This window comes from Polypterus senegalus, chromosome 3 (assembly GCF_016835505.1).
Source record: "Polypterus senegalus isolate Bchr_013 chromosome 3, ASM1683550v1, whole genome shotgun sequence".
Classification (NCBI taxonomy): Eukaryota; Metazoa; Chordata; class Cladistia; order Polypteriformes; family Polypteridae; genus Polypterus; species Polypterus senegalus.
Genome location: NC_053156.1, coordinates 298,791,358 through 298,809,482, shown reverse-complemented (window position 1 = coordinate 298,809,482; position 18,125 = coordinate 298,791,358). Strand labels below are relative to the sequence as shown.

The 18,125-nt window shown below is 43.9% G+C and overlaps 1 protein-coding gene across 3 annotated transcripts in view; it reads left to right on the top strand.

Moving 5' to 3' along the window:
* LOC120526342 (putative helicase MOV-10) overlaps window positions 1-18,125 on the top strand; it is a 166,381-nt gene that overhangs the window by 20,236 nt on the left and 128,020 nt on the right. For all 3 annotated transcript variants that reach the window (XR_005633117.1, XM_039749497.1, XM_039749496.1), the window contains one exon: window positions 1,495-1,670. Coding sequence is in view for 2 of the 3 variants with exons in the window: in XM_039749497.1 (XP_039605431.1) it covers window positions 1,495-1,670 (176 nt within the window). In the remaining variant the exon portion in view is untranslated. The remainder of the gene's footprint in view (window positions 1-1,494; window positions 1,671-18,125) is intronic.

Here is an 18,125-nt window from a genome sequence, read left to right as displayed (position 1 = left end):
GCTTGTGGGGGGCCGATATGCACCAGTGCTCCATACCAGCAGTCCCCCCATTTCTGGCCTGTGAGCACTGGTAGTTAATGCATGTGTAGCGGTCTGTCCTGGCACCTCTGCCCGCATTACCAACCCATATTTAGACAATCACAAACACTCAACCGTTACACTAACTGTGTATCTGCACCTGTGTGGACCTCCAAGGGGTCCTCCACTCCCACTCTTCAATTTATTCCATGTATGTCACCGCACTTCGTAACCTCTGGGGGGGGATCCCCCACTCCTTTTCTTCACACACATCTTGGAGTCCCAGTGTTTCGTTTTTTTCCCCACTTCTCGCTTTGAAAGCTCTCACTCTCTGCCTGTTTCTCTGTAATCAGCAAGGTGCAGCTTGTTATCCTTCCACCCGTCCATATTTTTAGGCTGAAAACCTTTTATCAGATTTTATGGGCACAGGAAGCCAGAGTGGTGAGCCTTGGAGTGGAAGAGGACCAAGATTTGTACCCCATCACCTATAGGGTTGAGGCAGCTGTGCTAAGCATCGCACCACCAAGACCCCCGAGATAATTTATAAATATGTCCGACCCAAAAACCACACAAACGTTCTGAGGTTCTGTCTTCACATGAGGCAAATTTAAAGTCACCAATGAACCGGTGCCAAGCCCAGATGAAGACCCCCATAGTCCCCTGAGTTGGTCAGTCAGTCACTTACTTTCTAACCCACTTAGTCCTGAACTGGGCTACGAGGGTCTGCCGGAGCCTATCCCAGCTAGCACAGGGTGCCAGTCCTTCACAGGGCAGTGCCCTGGGTGACATAATGCATAGAGCTCCTTAACATAGACTCGAATATACTGTGCCCCATCCCACAATAATATTTGGGACACAGACCCATTTTTCCTTATCCCCCCCCCAATTCCCCGGATCCGCAGTTCAAAATTACAAATCAAACAACTTGGACGTGACTGAAGTGCCCATTGCTGACTTGCTGCATTTAAGGGGGTTTACATACATTTTGGTCCCACCATGAAGAAATGACAGCCCTTGTTCTACGTGACCACCACCCCCATTTTTATGAAAAATTCTTGGAAAAAGTGGGATTATTGCTGACTTTGGCACTTATTAGGGGGTTTAGCACCCCCTCTCACATCTTCAATGAGTGTCGGGAGGGTCCAGGGATCCCTCTTGGAGTTTTCAGGGGGACAAACAAGGAATAGACTTGTGAATATCCGGGGGGGGCTAGAAGCCAAAAGTACAGAGGACATGTGTGTGTGTGGGGTGGGGGTCCTCCTCCTCTTCATTCTCTCATTAGTCAGGGGCTAAAGCTGTGGAAGCCCCCTGCTCACAATGCCCTCCGGGGAAAAGCTTCCATGAGGAGTTGGCCTTTCCTGGATTTTACCTGTGAAATTCCAAAATCCTGTTGAGCGACCCCTTGAATATTTTTTTTTTGTTTTGCTTTGATTATGTGTTAGTTTAACAAACGTGCCGTCTTTCTTTGTTTTTCAGTTTACCACTTATTTTGGAGACCAGTGGAGGAGACCACGTGCCAAGATGCCAACCAGTGCGACAGCAAATGGACCGAGCCTCGCCTTGAATGTGCCCAGCCAGAGCATTCCGATCACCCCAGGCATGGGGAAGCGGAGGAGAGCGAAGGCCATTGTGCAGCAGCTGAAGAGGGACAGGTGAGCCGAGGCCACTTACAATGAATGGACGAAAAGGGGCGGACGTGTCACCTGGCCATGGCACTATATAGGCGTACTGTAAGGCTGAGCTTTAATGATTGAGTTAAATTATATGTGAGCCACCCGTTACCTAGCAACCATCTTTCTGTTTCTCGATCCCGCCGGAGGGAGACTGCTGTGGCCGTTGTCACTAAGGTGGCTGTCATACTTCAGTCAGCATGTCTCCCCTGGCTGGGGTTCAAAGTGGCATTTCTTGTTTGTGTAGCTTTATGCCATTTATATGTCGTAATGATTATTTTGTTTGTTATGCCCATTTTTCTTTGTGTTTGTTTATAAGTGAATGTCTCACATGTTTTGTGGGTGGCTCCTCAGGGGGCGGGGCCACCTGTCAATCACTGCTGTGAAACGGCCCTCCGTCCTCTTGAAGGGAGGGGCCTCCCAAAGTTCCTGGCGGGTCATTGCCTCTTGGCGAGTTTCTGTGCTGTTGCTTTGCTTTGTGTTTCTTGAATTTTCAACCCTGCGCCGCTTGGATTCTGTTTTGGGACGTCACTTATTTGATTTTTTTGAGCCTCTGCTCCGTCTTGACCGTGAGTTTTGGGCTTTGTATTGGGATTGCGTTTTTGATATTTTGGAGCCTCTGCTCCGTATTGGGGTTTTGTTTGCTGTGTCTGCCTTTCCTTTTTGGGCCTCTTCATAGTGTTGTCCTTGCACAGCCATTTTTGTGAAAATACACTTTTATTTTTACCAAGGTTTTGTCTTGGTCCTTTGGGTTTCTAGTTGAGGTATTTTGATGGTGTGTTCCCGTCCACCCGGTGGGCAACATTGGAAGTGTTTATTTTTGGCAGCTGTGTATTCAGAACTCAAGACTGTGGGGAGCTCCACACTAGACAGGAAACATGTGACCTCCACGCCAGCTCGTTTATCTCGTGTTGAGTCAAGTAATCCCCCCACACCCCCCCAAACCCTAATCTGAACCATAGTTGTAACCAATTGCATTATTTGAGACAGATACCCCCCCCCGCCCAATAATCCTAATCTCAACCCTAGTGTAACCACTCACATTATTTGAGACCGGTAACGGCTCCCCTAATCTTAACCACACGCATTGAGTCTGATTACACAACCCCAGTTGTACCCATAGTGTTAACAAGGCGCATCACGCAAGCACTATGGAGTTTTAAGTTTCTTTTCTGTCTCTGATGCATCTTTAGAATTGTAACTGCCATGATTATCCTTGTACAGTGGAACCTCGGGTCATGTTTCAAAACTCAGGTTGTAACCCGATTTGGTCGTTACCCGAAGTAATTTCCCCCATAGGATTGTATGTAAATACAATTAATCCGTTCCAGACCGTACGAACAGCTTGTAAATATATATATTTTTAAGATTTTTAAGCACAAATATAGTTAATTATAGACTGCACAGTGTAATAGTAAACTAAATGTAAAAACATTGAATAACAGAGAAAACTAACACTGCAAGAGTTCGCGCTATAGCCTTACGACCCAATCGCTAAAAACACTTTTTTTAATGAGTTTTAAACACGGGGGGAAAAAAATGAACATTTGAAAAATCCGTAATTTAATAAACCACAGAGAAAAGTAACATTGCAACAATGCACGCTACGAACCGATCGCTGTAAACAGAAGTGAAGTGGAGGTTAAAACCCAATAGAAAAAAGTCTTCATTAAATACAACGAGGTTAAAACAACGCTGGAAGCAGTCTCTTTAAAAACAAGCCCAGTGCATTCTTTAACTGCCTTCTCGGCTCTATGCGGCCAGCCCCCTCTCTCGTTTGCACATGTGTGTGTGTCTCTGTCTCGCGCGCTTGTGTGTGTGTGTGTGTCTCTCTCTCGTGGGTGTGTGTGTGTGTCTCTCTCTCGTGTGTGTGTCTCTCTCTCTCTCTCTTGCGGGTGCGTGTGTGTGTGTCTCTGTGTCTCTATCGTTTGCGTGTGTGTGTGTCTCTCTCTCGCGGGCGTGTATGTGTCTCTCTCGCTTACGTGTGCGTGTGTGTCTCTCTCTCTCGCGTGTGTGTCTCTCTCTCTCTCGCTTACGTGTGTGTGTCTCTCTCTCTCGCGGGCGTGTATGTGTCTCTCGCTTACGTGTGTGTGTGTCTCTCTGTGTGTGTGTCTCTCTCTCTCGCGGGTGCGCGTGTGTGTCTCTCTCTCGCGTGTGTGTCTCTCTCTCTCTCTCGCTTACGTGTGTGTGTCTCTCTCTCTTGCGGGTGTGTCTCTCTCACTCGCGTGTGTTTCTCTCTCGCGGGCGTGTGTGTGTGTCTCTGTGTCTCGCTTGCTCTTGCTCTCTCTCTCTCTCTCTCTCTCTCTCTCTCGCTGCACAGCGAATGCACAGGGAGCGACTGAACACGTGCGGAAATCATCGGTGCACACAAACCGAAAGGGAAACTGGCTTGTTCGTCATCTGAGTCTGTGGTCGAGAACAGATGCAAAAGTTTGGCAAACTTTTTTGGTCGTAACCCGATTTGTACGTGTTCTGAGACGTTCGTGACCCGAGGTTCCACTGTAATTGGCAAAGTGGGCATCGTACTGCTAACACAATACAACAAAATGTTTTCATGTGACAGTTTGAGGTGTAGCGGGTCCACAGCTCAAGTCAAAAAGGCCACTTTTTAAATAAATAATCAGCGGCTTAGAGAGGGGGCGTGGTAGTGTGGCCAGAAGTGGTTCGTGATGCGCTTAGTGCACAGGTGAGGAGTTGTCCACATCTGTAATTGATGCTGGGAGCTGCTAATTGCCACACCTGATCCACGTCCACGTGATAAAAAATAGAAGCGTGAGGCAGCTATGGGAGAAAAAGAAGAAAAAGACGGATGAAGGTTAAGAAGGAGAGAAGGCCGGAAGCAGGGAGGAGAAAGCCGCTGCATGAACGAGTGAAGGTGTAGCTGATCAGTGAGCCCTCGTGGGGTGTTTGGCCGGCACCCTGGGAGCAGTCGGTAGCGGTCGCTCCCGCTGAGCATTATTGAGGAGCGCGAGTGACCAGAAGGAGGATGGCTCACCGCATAAGGCCGAGAAGGCACCAGAAGTCGGGACTTGGGACGTGAAAGCCCCAGCGTGAGCACCCTGGTCACTGGGGAACCCAAGTCACAGTCTGGTGAAGCCTACCAGAGACAAGGAATCGGAAAGGCGAATAGACCAGCAGGACACGGCAGAAAGATGGTCAGCTGCAGGTTAGGGTGGCTCCCCTGGTGCATAGCCTGGACGGGAGAAGCAGGGGAGTCACCAGTAGAAAGGCACCGTGCTTTGCTTTAAAAGTCTGCTTCCAGCCATCGTCTTAACCTCAGTTTTTAAAGGATTGTTTTTAATTGGATTTTAACCTCCACCTTTCACCTACAGTGGTGCTTGAAAGTTTGTGAACCCTGTTGAATCTTCTATATTTCTGTATAAATATGACCTAAAACATCATCAGATTGTCACTCAAGTCCTAAAAGTAGATAAAGAGAAACCAGTTAAACAAATGAGGCAAAAATATTATACTTGGTCATTTATGTATTGAGGAAAATGATCGAAAATTACATATTTATATAGTGGCCTCACGGATTAGCAATTAGTTTGAAGGTGAAATTCGAGTCCGGTGTTTTCAATCAATGGGATGCCAGTCAGGTGTGAGTGGGCACCCTGTGTCATTTAAAGAACAGGATCTATCAAAGTCTGCTCTTCACAACACGTGTCTGTGGAAGTGTATCATGACACCAACAAAGGAGATTTCTGAGGACCTCACAAAAGGAGTTGTTGATGCTCATCAGGCTGCTAAAGGTTACAAAACCATCTCTAATTCCACCTGCCGAACTGTTTTAGATGCTGTGGCTCCATTAAAAACCAGACGGCCTAAAATGAAATCCGAGCCCTGGTTGAATGACACAACTCGTGCTGTCAGACGCGAGTGCCGAAGAGCTGAGCGCAAATGGAGAAAGGACAATTTGCATGTATCGTTTCAAATGTTAAAAGACTGCTGGCGTCGTTATCAGTTTATTGTGAAAGACGCCAAAAGAGCGTACATGTCAAATATTATCCTGTCAAACTGTCATAAGCCTCGTGTGTTATTTGACACTATAGATAGGGTTTTAAATGCTCCACAGAATACCTGCATGGACCCCTCTTTTGAGACATGTGAGAAATGTTTGCACTTTTTTGTGGATAAGGTGAATAATGTTAGGGCTCCTATACCTCTCACTGTTTATGACCCCTTAGCCGTTCTCCCCTGCTCTGCTGTTTTTTATCAGTTTGAGCCGGTGACTCTATCCTGTCTACAGTATATGAGATTATTGGTCAGTTGAAGCCCTCAGGTTCTCCTTTTGATGTTGTCCCACCTTCTCCTTTTAAAGAGATTATTTCTGTTTTAGGACCATCTGTTCTTGCTATTATCAATAGTAGCCTTTCCTCAGGCGTAGTTCCTAATTTGTTTAAACATGCCATAGTGCAACCATTGATCAAAAGACCAAGCCTAGATCCCACTGTACTATCCAATTTTAGACCGATTTCCAAGCTTCCATTTCTCTCCAAAATTTTGGAGAGAAGTGTGTATATTCAATTGAAAGCCTTTTTAGATGAAAGTGATGTACTCGAAGTGTTTCAATCTGGTTTTAAGCCATTCCACAGTACTGAAACCGCATTACTGAAGGTTTTTAATGACATCCTTTTGGCAACAGACTCAGGGGATTATGTGATTTTAGTTCTGCTCGATTTAGCTGCTGCCTTTGATATTATAGATCATAGTATTTTATTATCTCGTCTGGAGCACTGTGTGGGCATTCGTGGTACTGCCTTGGCGTGGTTTAAATTCTAAGATCTTTTTCAGTGAGGCTGGATGAGTTTAGATCTTCCTCTGCTTCACTATCGTGTGGGGTTCCGCAAGGCTCCATACTTGGTCCTTTGCTATTTTCGTTGTATCTCCTACCTCTTGGCTCGATTCTTAGGAAGCATAAAATTGCTTTCCATTGTTATGCAGACGATACTCAAGTATATGTACCCCTCAAACGCAAGGATGCTTACTCCATACAAATGTTGGTTATGTGCCTAGAAGAGGTGAAAGCTTGGATGGCAGTGAATTTTTTAAGTTTTAATGAAAATAAGACAGAGGTTATAGTTTTTGGTCCTGGGGGCACCAGTGGGTCTTTTTCTACTTCTGCTCCTGTGGATTTGGGTCCCCTTGCACAATATGGTACGCCTGTCATTACAAATTTGGGTTTTAGGATAGATGAGAATCTTAAGACTGGACGGTCAGATCAGTGCGGTGGTGAAACCTGTTTTTTTTCAGCTAAGACGTTTGGCGAAGATCAAAAACATTCTTTCCAAAGATCAATTTATAACGGTAATCCACGCCTTCATTACAACCCGATTGGATTATTGTAATTCGTGGTATGTTGGTGTTAGCCAGTCCACCCTGTCTCAGCTACAGCTGGTGCAAAATGCTGCGGCACGCCTTTTAACTGGCACGCGAAAGAATGAGCACATCACACCCGCATTATCCTCACTGCACTGGCTGCCTGTTCAGTTTAGAGTTCATTTTACGATTCTTTTATTTCTTTTTAAGTCCTTAAATGGCCGTGCTCCTTCCTACCTCGCTGAGCTGCTGCATATGCACTCTCCTTCCCGCTCACTCAGATCGGCTGGTCAGCTGCTTCTGGATGTTCCTAGGACTCGGCGAAAGCTCAGGGGGGATCGGGCTTTTTCCGTTGTGGCTCCAAGGCTCTGGAATTCACTGCCGATCCACATTAGACAGGCCATTTTTAAGTCTGCTCTTAAGACCTATCTTTTTGGTTTGTCGTTTGATCCTGTGTGAGCAGTTGATTTTACTCTGTGTTAACTCTGTTTAGTTGTTTTAATTTGTTTTATTTGATTGTATTTTATCTACTTATTTATTAGTTTGTTTTGTTTAAATTTATTTTAGCCTATGTTCAGCACTTTGGTCAGCGGCTGTTGTAAGTAAAGTGCTTTATAAATAAAGTTGACTTGACTAAAGAGTTTGGACTCCACCAATCCACAGTCAGACAGCTTGTGTACAAATGGAGGACATTCAAAACCATTGTTACCCTCCCCAGGAGTGGTCGACTAACAAAGATCACTCCAAGAGCAAGACGTGTAATAGTCAGCGAGGTCACAAAGGACCCCAGGGTAACGTCTAAGCAACTGAAGGCCTCTCTCACATTGGCTAATGTCCATGTTCATGAGTCCACCATCAGGAGAACACTGAACAACAATGGTGTGCATGGCAGGGTTGCAAGGAGAAAGCCACTGCTCTCCAAAAAAAACATTGCTGCTCATCTGCAGTTTGCTAAAGATGACGTGGACAAACCAGAAGGCTATTGGAAGAATGTTTTGTGGACAGATGAGACCAAAATAGAACTTTTTGGTTTAAATGAAAAGCGTTATGTTTGGAGAAAGGAAAACACTGCATTCCAGCAGAAGAACCTCATCCCATCTGTGAAACATGGTGGTGGTAGTGTCATGGTTTGGACCTGTTGTGCTGCATCTGGGCCAGGACGGCTGGCCTTCACTGATGGAACAATGAATTCTGAATTATATCAGAGAATTCTAAAGGAAAATGTCAGAACATCTGTCTATGAAGTGAATCTCAAGAGAAGACAACAACCCTAAGCACACAAGTCGATCCACCAAAGAACAGTTAAAGAAGAATAAAGTGAATGTTTTGGAACGGCCAAATCAAAGTCCTGACCTTAATCCAATCGAGATGTTGTGGAAGGACCTGAAGCGAGCAGTTCATGTGAGGAAACCCACCAACATCCCAGAGTTGAAGCTGTTCTGTACGGAGGAATGGGCTAAACTTGTGCAGGAATGATCAGAAGTTACCGGAAACGTTTAGTTGCAGTTATTGGGGGGTCACACCAGATACTGAAAGCAAAGGTTCACATACTTTTGCCACTCACAAATATGTAATATTCGATCATTTTCCTCAATAAATAAATGACCAAGTATAATATTTTAGTCTCATTTGTTTAACTGGTTTCTCTTTATCTACTTTTAGGACTTGAGTGACAATCTGATGATGTTTTAGGTCAAATTTATGAGAAATATAGAAAATTCTAAAGGGTTCACAAACTGTCAAGCACAACTGTATTTTATTGGATTATTTATCTAATGACTTGCTTGTGATGCACTGCACTTTATTTTTATTTATTTTGTTTTTAAATGAAAGCACTTTTTGCACCATCCCCTTTCTTCACTGTTGTGCCTCACTGCCTAGCTCATCGGTGGCATTACCAACGGTGTCGGGTTCAAGGGCTCCCAGAAGCAAGATGGGCTCATGGAGTGGAACCTGTACCGTCACACAGCTGGTCTTTATTTATTTATTTATTTATTTATTTATTTATTTTCTTTACTAGACATCTTTATGTAAATCCTTAATCATTGGTGGACGTGTGCACAGTGAACAGCATGTGTGGAAGAAAATGAGTGACAATTTGGTGTTGTGTTGTCATTTTAGTGACTTGAGACAGCAGGACCTTGACGTGATGTGACGAGTGGTCTGTGGCGTTGGGAATATTTGAACTAAATAATCGTGCCCTAGAATGTGAGGGCTCAGAATGGGGCACCGTGTGGGCGTGCGCGCTCCACTCTGGGGACAGTTGGCGTGCCTGGTTGATCTGATCGCCCATACACGTGCAAATGTGAGCGTCAGTCTGGTGCGTCGTTTGTGCCGTGGAGGTAGCGTCGTCTCACACCCGCGCCTGATCAAAGCAATGAAAGGCGGAGAATGAAGGAAGAGAAGAAAAAGAATGGAGACAAAGAGGGAAAAAAAAGGAATAAAGGCAATTTGGAAGTTTTCGAGTCGGGCTGTACGGAGGAGGAGAGGCAGGCGGTCAAAGCCCAGCGGAGGAACGAGCGATTTGACGTTTTAGGGGTGAATCGGTACCGCAGCTGAGGAGTTGCAGGGGGAATGATAGAAATCTCCCTGGGGATCCAGAAGGCGCCAGCTTTTGCGTGTGAGGAAGATGGGAGAGGGGGGCCTTATAACAGGATGGCAGTCGTGGCGATACCCGGAGGCGGAAGGGGCCGCAGATGCTGATGTCTCGGCCAACTGTGGGATCAATGAGGGGTGAGCCAGGGAGACCATGATGGAAAGAGAGAGAGGATGGGGGTAAAACGGGGGGAGAGGGAGGACCGGAGACGGGCAGCAGGACGGAGGACGGGTACAGCACAGGGGCCTCGAGTCTATAAAGATTTAATGATGGGAAGCCTGACCTTCAGTCTTGAAACTGTTTATTACACAAATGATCCATTATGACTGTGCTGATGTTAGATTTTGCATATAACTAGATAAATATTTCGTACGTCTTTATTTGTAACTTAGTCAAAGCAAATGGAATATTTAGTGTTACATTAGTGAGACGTATTCATGTTTACAAGCCACCAGGAATGGCTCGCTTTGAATTTTACGACAGAGTCGGGGCAAAGTGCCTGAAACAGCCTGAAACCAGTCTGGCTCCTGTTTCTCTGTTAAAGTCTTTCAACTCCCATAGAAAAGCCAGGCTGCCTAATGACGTCGGGGCAAAAGGCAAACGGAGTAATTAGCTTTATTGCAATAAAACAATAACGCTGACTCAACCCAATTCGGCCAAATCAAGTTGAGCCCTGAACAGTCCAAAAATCACAGTTTATATAATCATTTCTTATCAAATGAGCTCATTCGCTGCTTATTCTGACTCCGCTTTCCTGTAGCTGGCCTGTCAGATTCTTTTATGATGACCTCAGAGTTTTTATTTTCTGTCATTCATCTTCATTTTCCTGCTTCGCTTATTTTTAGGTCGGCTGAGAGCCAACAGGTGTTTTCCTTTCTTCTATCCTTGAGCTGTCTTTATCTCATCCTCCTCCCTTCGTGGGTCCTCTAGCTAGGTTATACTGGTAGCTAGCGCTAAGCTTTAATTGAAAAAGAAATATGGCTTGTGCCGCTATTTAACCATTTGTTAAGCAGGCCTGACTTGTATTAATATTTGCACTAAGTTTAATGCTTATATATTTTTCTATATTTATTTATGCTAATACATGAATATACTAATATTAATTTCCATACTAACTGCCAAGCTTTACCCCAACAAATGGTTTTGGGGGGTTGGCAGGTGTGAAGGTGTTCTGTCCTCCCATTGGTCTGCAGTATGGCTGTTAGGAATTGGCTTGGATCAGAAGCCTTTAAGTATCATGACGTCCTATTGGCTGTAGGGGTTGGACAGGAACTTAAATTTACTTGCTTAACCTCACACTCTTTCTCTTACTCACATCTGATGAAGGAGCGTCTCTCTCTCTCTCTCTCTCACCAAACTGATGAATTGAAAGGACAACACAATGGAGAGCACAGCTCGGCAGCCATATTGAGACAGGCATGCGGCCTGTCCTGAAGGAAGCTGACCACAAATGATGCCTTAACTAGAGACATTTTAAGTAACTAATGTGGGATATGGACTGCCTTTCATCTCGGCCAATACCCCCTGTATGTGGACCCCACATAGAGGTGCCCCGAGTTCCAGCAGGGCATCATGGACAATGGAGTTTTTCATTACAGCCCTGCTGGATACCATGTGGACCTCCAGGGGACGCTGTAGGAAGACACAGAAACTTTGGTTTCACCTATAACCCAGAAGTAGATAGCTAGATAGATACTTTATTAATCCCAAGTACGTCTTAGTCAAGGCGACAGAGGGAATGACGTACTTCCGGGATGAAGAAGAGGACTTTTGATCTGACCCGGAAGTGATAGGAAGTCACGTGACTGAAGGATTGGAAACACTTCCGGGTCAGGGACTATAAAAGAGACTAAGAAAGACCAGAATGTCGAGCTGAGCTGGGTGGAAGGGTGGCAACGCGTCTGGGAGTGTGGAGGATTGATTAATGTGGTTATTGATTATCGTTAATGAGTATTGTGGAGAGGAGGGTGCCTTGTGCACTGTGCAGTTCAAATAAAATAATAATTTGGACTTTTATCTGGTGTCTGGAGTCAAGTCTGAGGGTTCAAGGGAGCGATAGCACCCCCTATCTGTCACACTAACAAGTCTGTGTGCCGCCTGAAACTACACATCAGCATTTATCAGGTTGCCAGTATTCAAATGTACTTTGCATACTGTTATTATTTATGAATATTATCAATAATACATTATTTAAATTGCAATTTAACTCCTGCTTGTCTTTTACTACACCTAATTGCCTGAGGTTATAGATGTAGGAGGGAAGGTGGAGAGAAGTTATAAAGTACAATCCCTTATAAACAGTGGCAAGTCTGGGAGATCTGAGGCATGCACATTAAAAACTAGCAAAATACCCGCACTTCGCAGCGGAGAAGTAGTGTGTTTAAAGAAGTTATGAAAAAGAAAAGGAAACATTTTAAAAATAACGTAACCTGATTATCAATGTAATTGTTTTGTGACTGTTATGAGTGTTGCTGATTATCATTATCATTATTTCTTTCAATCAGGTTCGTATTTGGAGGATGTGTTGTGTTCAAGTTACAGTCCGTGTTTGTCAACCGTTGTAAAGATAACAGGTTTCATTCATCGAAGTGTTCACAACCCAAATCGGTACTCGTGAATCTAAGATGTTTAACAGGCATTCCCGGTATTAACTTGTGCTAAACGTACCATGGTGTGATGTAAGGGGAGCTCCGACTGTAAAAAGGCAAGGAGGCGCGTATTTTGAACGAAAAGGGAGAAGACAGCGAAGGAGTGGAAAAGTGAGAAGGAAAACTGTTTAAATAAAGAGCTAGGAAGGTGAATGGAAAGAAGCAGCCAGCGGTAAAGCAAGGAAGACGTCGTAATAAGGACGGTTGGGTGCACGTAGAAGGTGTAACAATAAGATTGTTAAGCCTTATGCTAATGTTCCCGCACGGAGGGTTTAGAGAGACGCACTGGGAGTATTATAGAATAGGGAAGCCCGTGTGACTGTTCTGCTGTTCTCCTTCGACAGTTCTGTGGCTCTGCATGTTTGTATGCACCTCTCTAAAGTCAGTTTGTCTTCTCTCAGTAATCTTTGTTGCAAACTTGCATAACTGGTTCCGCACACAATTCGGACACATATAAGGGAACTTTTAATCTCCCCGAAATTGCATGTGCCTGCTAACACTCTCAGATCTGTGAGGTAGTCGTCTACAGTATATTTTCTCCCCTTGCCTGATTCCTTGAAAAAAATCTGAACCTCTCTACAGTTTCGTTTATTTTCGGGTTGTAATGTTCATCAAATTTACGTATCATCAAGCTCATGGTTAACTCATCAGGTCTTACATCACCGTCAGCTTCGACACAATCCTCTGCCGCTGTCTCCAATAAGAACAGAATAATCTGACCTTAGTGTTTTCTTCTGCCGCCGGCATTGCAAGTTCTGTGTATAATGTGAACTCGTCCTTCCATGTTCTCCATGACTTCGCCAGGTCTTTAGCATCGAGGCTTTATACCCTGCGTCTTCTCATTAAACTTGTATCTCACAAATATCTCATACGATCTTGCGATGTCCACCGCTTTATTTAATGTTAGCTCAGACCCGGCACTTAAAAGTTTCTCTTGCACTTTTGCTGAGTTTGTGCCAAACACTATTCTATCCTTGACCATCTCATCTTCGTTTGCATAAGCACAGTCCTTCACCAGCAATTTGAACTCCATTACAAAGTGATGAAAAGTCTCGTTTATACCCTGCGTCCTCTCAGTAAACTTATATCTCGTGAATATCGTATTCGTCTTAGGCATGACAAACGCCAGCGGCAGCGTGTCTATGAACTTAATTTAAACGTAAGCTTTACACCCTGCTTTCCTATTGATATGTCTGCAAAGGCTTGTTCAGCGTCGGAGGGTTTCCGCAGTAGCTGCACTTATGAATATGCTAAGCACAGTCCTTCACCCGCAAATATTTACCTTACAGTGGGATGCAAAAGTTTGGGCAACCTTGTTAATAGTCAGTCTGGAACCCCAACAGATTTTATTTTTTTTCTCCAGCCTTTGGAGTTTTTTTGTTTTTTCTGTCCACCCTGGCCATCGGACCTTACTTATTCTATGTTAATTAATGTTGACTTATGTTTATTTTTTATTGTGTCTTCTATTTTTCTATTCATTTTGTAAAGCACTTTGAGCTACATTTTTTTTGTATGAATATGTGCTATAAAGTATCTATCTATCTATATAAATAAATGTTGATTGATTGATTTATTATTTTCCTGTATAAATTGTTGGTTGTTACGATAAAAAATGTCTAAATATATCATATAGGAGACACACACAGTGATATTTGAGAAGTGAAATGAAGTTTATTGGATTTACAGAAAGTGTGCAGTAATTGTTCAAACAAAATCAGGCAGGTGCATAAATTTGGGCACCACAAAAAAGAAATGAAATCAATATTTAGTAGATCCGCCTTTTACAGAAATTCCAGCCTCTAAACGCTTCCTGTAGGTTCCAATGAGAGTCTGGATTGTGGTTGAAGGTATTTTGGACCATTCCTCTTTACAAAACATCTCTAGTTCATTCAGATTTGATGGCTTCCGAGCATGGACAGCTCTCTTTAACTCACACCACAGCAGGTCTGGGGACTGAGATGGCCATTCTAGAACGTTGTACTTGTTCCTCTGCATGAATGCCTTAGTGGAGTTTGAGCAGTGTTTCAGGTCATTGTCTTGCTGAAAGATCCAGCACCGGCACAGCTTCAGCTTTGTCACTGATTCCTGGACATTGGTCTCCAGAATCTGCTGATACTGAGTGGAATCCATGCGTCCCTCAACTTTGACAAGATTCCCAGTCCCTGCACTGGCCACACAGCCCCACAGCATGATAGAACCACCACCATATTTTACTGTAGGTAGCAGGTGTTTCTCTTGGAATGCTGTGTTCTTTTTCCTCCATGCATACATAACGCCCCTTGTTATGCCCAAATAACTCCATTTTAGTTTCATCAGTCCACAGCACCGTATTTCAAAATGAAGCTGGCTTGTCCAAATGTGCTTGAGCAGACCTCAAGCGGCTCTGTTTGTGCTTCCTCTTCATCACTCGCATACAGCATCTCCTTGTGTAAAGTGCTCAATGGTTGAACGATGCACAGTCACTCCATCTGCTGCAAGATGGTGTTGTAGGTCTTTGGTGCTGGTCTGTGGGTTGACTCTGACTGTTCTCACCATGCGCCGCTTCTGTCTATCCCAAATCTTTCTGGGTCTGCCACTTCGAGCCTTAACTTGAACTGAGCCTGTGGTCTTCCATTTCCTCAAAATGTTCCTAACTGTGGAAACAGACAGCTTCAATCTCTGGGACAGCTTTCTGTATCCTTCCCCTAAACCATGATGGTGAACAATCTTTGTCTTCAGGTCATTTGAGAGTTGTTTTGTGACCCCCATGTTGCTACTCTTCAGAGAAAATGAAAGGAGGAGGGAAACTTACAACTGACCCCCTTAAATACTCGGATTCACCTGTGTATGTAGGTCAGGGGTCACTGAGCTTACCAAGCCAATTGGAGTTCCAATAGTTAGTTCGAAAAGTTTTGAAATCAATAAAATGACAACGGTGCCCAAATTTATACACCTGCCTGATTTTGTTTGAACAATTATTGCACACTTTCTGTAAATCCAATAAACTTCATTTCACTTCTCAAATATCACTGTGTGTGTCTCCTATATGATATATTTAACTGACATTTTTATCGTAACAACCAACGATTTATACAGGAAAATAATGACTATTAACAAGGTTGCCCAAACTTTTGCATCCCACTGTATATGGGCAGGCACTCAATTACGTGGGAGGTGTGATGACGCGAGACGCAACTCCACCTCACACGGCGACCGAGCTGCAGGCTATGGCCGGTATATATGTACGTAAGTAGGTTCCAGTTATGACCATTACAAGTAGAATTTCGAAATGAAACCTGCCCAACTTTTGTAAGTAAGCTGTAAGGAATGAGCCTGCCAAATTTCAGCCTTCTACCTACACGGGAAGTTGGAGAATTAGTGACATTGGAAAGTTCAATATGGCGGCCGACATTGACGTCATACCACCGAAATAAGTACGTACATCTGTTTTGGTTAGCGCAGGGAAGCCGCCTACTAAATTTCATGAAGATGGGGTCAGCCTTCTACCTACATGGGAAGTTGGAGAATTAGTGACGTTGGAAAGTTCAATATGGCGGCTTACAGTGGCGCCATACCATCTAAATAAGTATGTACTTTGGTTTCGGTTAGTGCAGGGAAGCCGCCTACCAAATTTCGTGAAGATGGGGCCATAAATATGAAAGTTCAACATGGCGGACGTTGTCACCATTATCGGCCGTTATGACCATTACGTGTAGAATTTTGAAATGAAACCTGCTTAACTTTTGTAAGTAAGCTGTAAGGAATAAGCCTGCCAAATATCAGCTTTCTACCTACATGGGAAGTTGGAGAATCAGTGATGAGTCAGTGAGTGAGTGAGGGCTTTGCCTTTTATTAGTATAGATACAAAAGGAGAAAGTAGAGCAATATATTACTCTACCAAGACAAAACAATGGCATTTTAACCTTCACCTTGAACACTGGATTGCTTTTTTGCTGAACGTTTGGATTGTATTTATTTATTTACTTATTGAGGGGGGAAAAAACCACTACATTGTTGAAGTGTATTTTATGGAGCCATTTTGGAATAAAAGCACCCGCACTTTACACACCAGTCCATAGCTGACTGTGTGTGTGTGTGTCTTCACTTGTCAAGGCCCATCCCTTGGTTACGTTATCAGGAGATTTTGGGTTTAAAAGGCTCCCAAAATGGTTTCTGCTTCGTAACACGTGAACAGAAAATGTTGTTTTACATTTCAATAATTACGTCAGTCCCCTCACATTCTTGTGTCCATCCAAAATTCAAAACAATTAGGTTTTACATTGGCGATTTAGGTGGCAGGACAATGAATTGAAAAGAAAAATCTCATTTCATTGAGCACTTCACTGATGTGGCCGTCCGTCCCACCCTGATGTCTGTCTGTGCGTCCGTCCGTCCAGCCATCCATTCTGATCCTGTAGTGGACCAGGGATCGCTGGATTTCCACAAGATGGTCTTCTGTAATGTCTGCTCCGTGGCCTTTCATTATTTTTTACATTGGTGCATTCAGGTCTTCTCGGTGATCCTACAAGTTTCAAGTTGTCCATAAATATAAAGAGTTTATGCCCCCCTAGTCATTCCGCCTTACGTCATACGTGGCTTTCTTATTAGCTGAAGCATATTTGAAACAATAAACGATAGACAGAACCAGCCGAGTCCTTTACAATTTGACATGCGATATTCGTTAATTAGCCAAGTGTTGTATTAGCTTTTTTCTGTTTTCCCCAATTCCACACCCGGATGTACCACAAGACGATGGATGGATGGATGGTCTGTGACCCCAGTTATGTACTATCATGAATTTTTTAAGCAAAATGCTAGCTTGTTACTTCAAAATATACAAACCGGATTCCAAAAAAGTTGGGACACTATACAAATCGTGAATAAAAACTGAATGCAATGATGTGGAGGTGCCAACTTCTAATATTTTATTCAGAATAGAACATAAATCACGGAACAAAAGTTTAAACTGAGAAAATGTATCATTTTAAGGGAAAAATATGTTGATTCAGAATTTCATGGTGTCAACAAATCCCAAAAAAGTTGGGACAAGGCCATTTTCACCACTGTGTGGCATCTCCCCTTCTTCTTACAACACTCAACAGACGTCTGGGGACCGAGGAGACCAGTTTCTCCAGTTTAGAAATAGGAATGCTCTCCCATTCTTGTCTAATACAGGCCTCTAACTGTTCAATCGTCTTGGGCCTTCATCTTTATATGCGCCAAATGTTCTCTATAGGTGAAAGATCTGGACTGCAGCCATGATGTTGTGATTGATGCAGAATGTGGTCTGGCATTATCTTGTTGAAAAATGCAGGGTCTTCCCTGAAAGAGATGACGTCTGGATGGGAGCATATGTTGTTCTAGAACCTGAATATATTTTTCTGCATTGATGGTGCCTTTCCAGACATGCAAGCTGCCCATGCCACACGCACTCATGCAACCCCATACCATCAGAGATGCAGGCTTCTGAACTGAGCGTTGATAACAACTTGGGTTGTCCTTGTCCTCTTTGGTCCGGATGACATGGCGCCCCAGATTTCCAAAAAGAACTTCACTGCCTGACCACAGAACAGTCTTCCATTTTGCCACACTCCATTTTAAATGATCCCTGGCCCAGTGACAATGCCTGAGCTTGTGGATCTTGCTTAGAAATGGCTTCTTCTTTGCACTGTAGAGTTTCAGCTGGCAACGGCGGATGGCACGGTGGATTGTGTTCACTGACAATGGTTTCTGGAAGTATTCCTGAGCCCATTCTGTGATTTCCTTTACAGTAGCATCCCTGTTTGTGGTGCAGTGTCGTTTAAGGGCCCGGAGATCACTGGCATCCAGTATGGTTTTACGGCCTTGACCCTTACGCACAGAGATTGTTCCAGATTCTCTGAATCTTCGGATGAT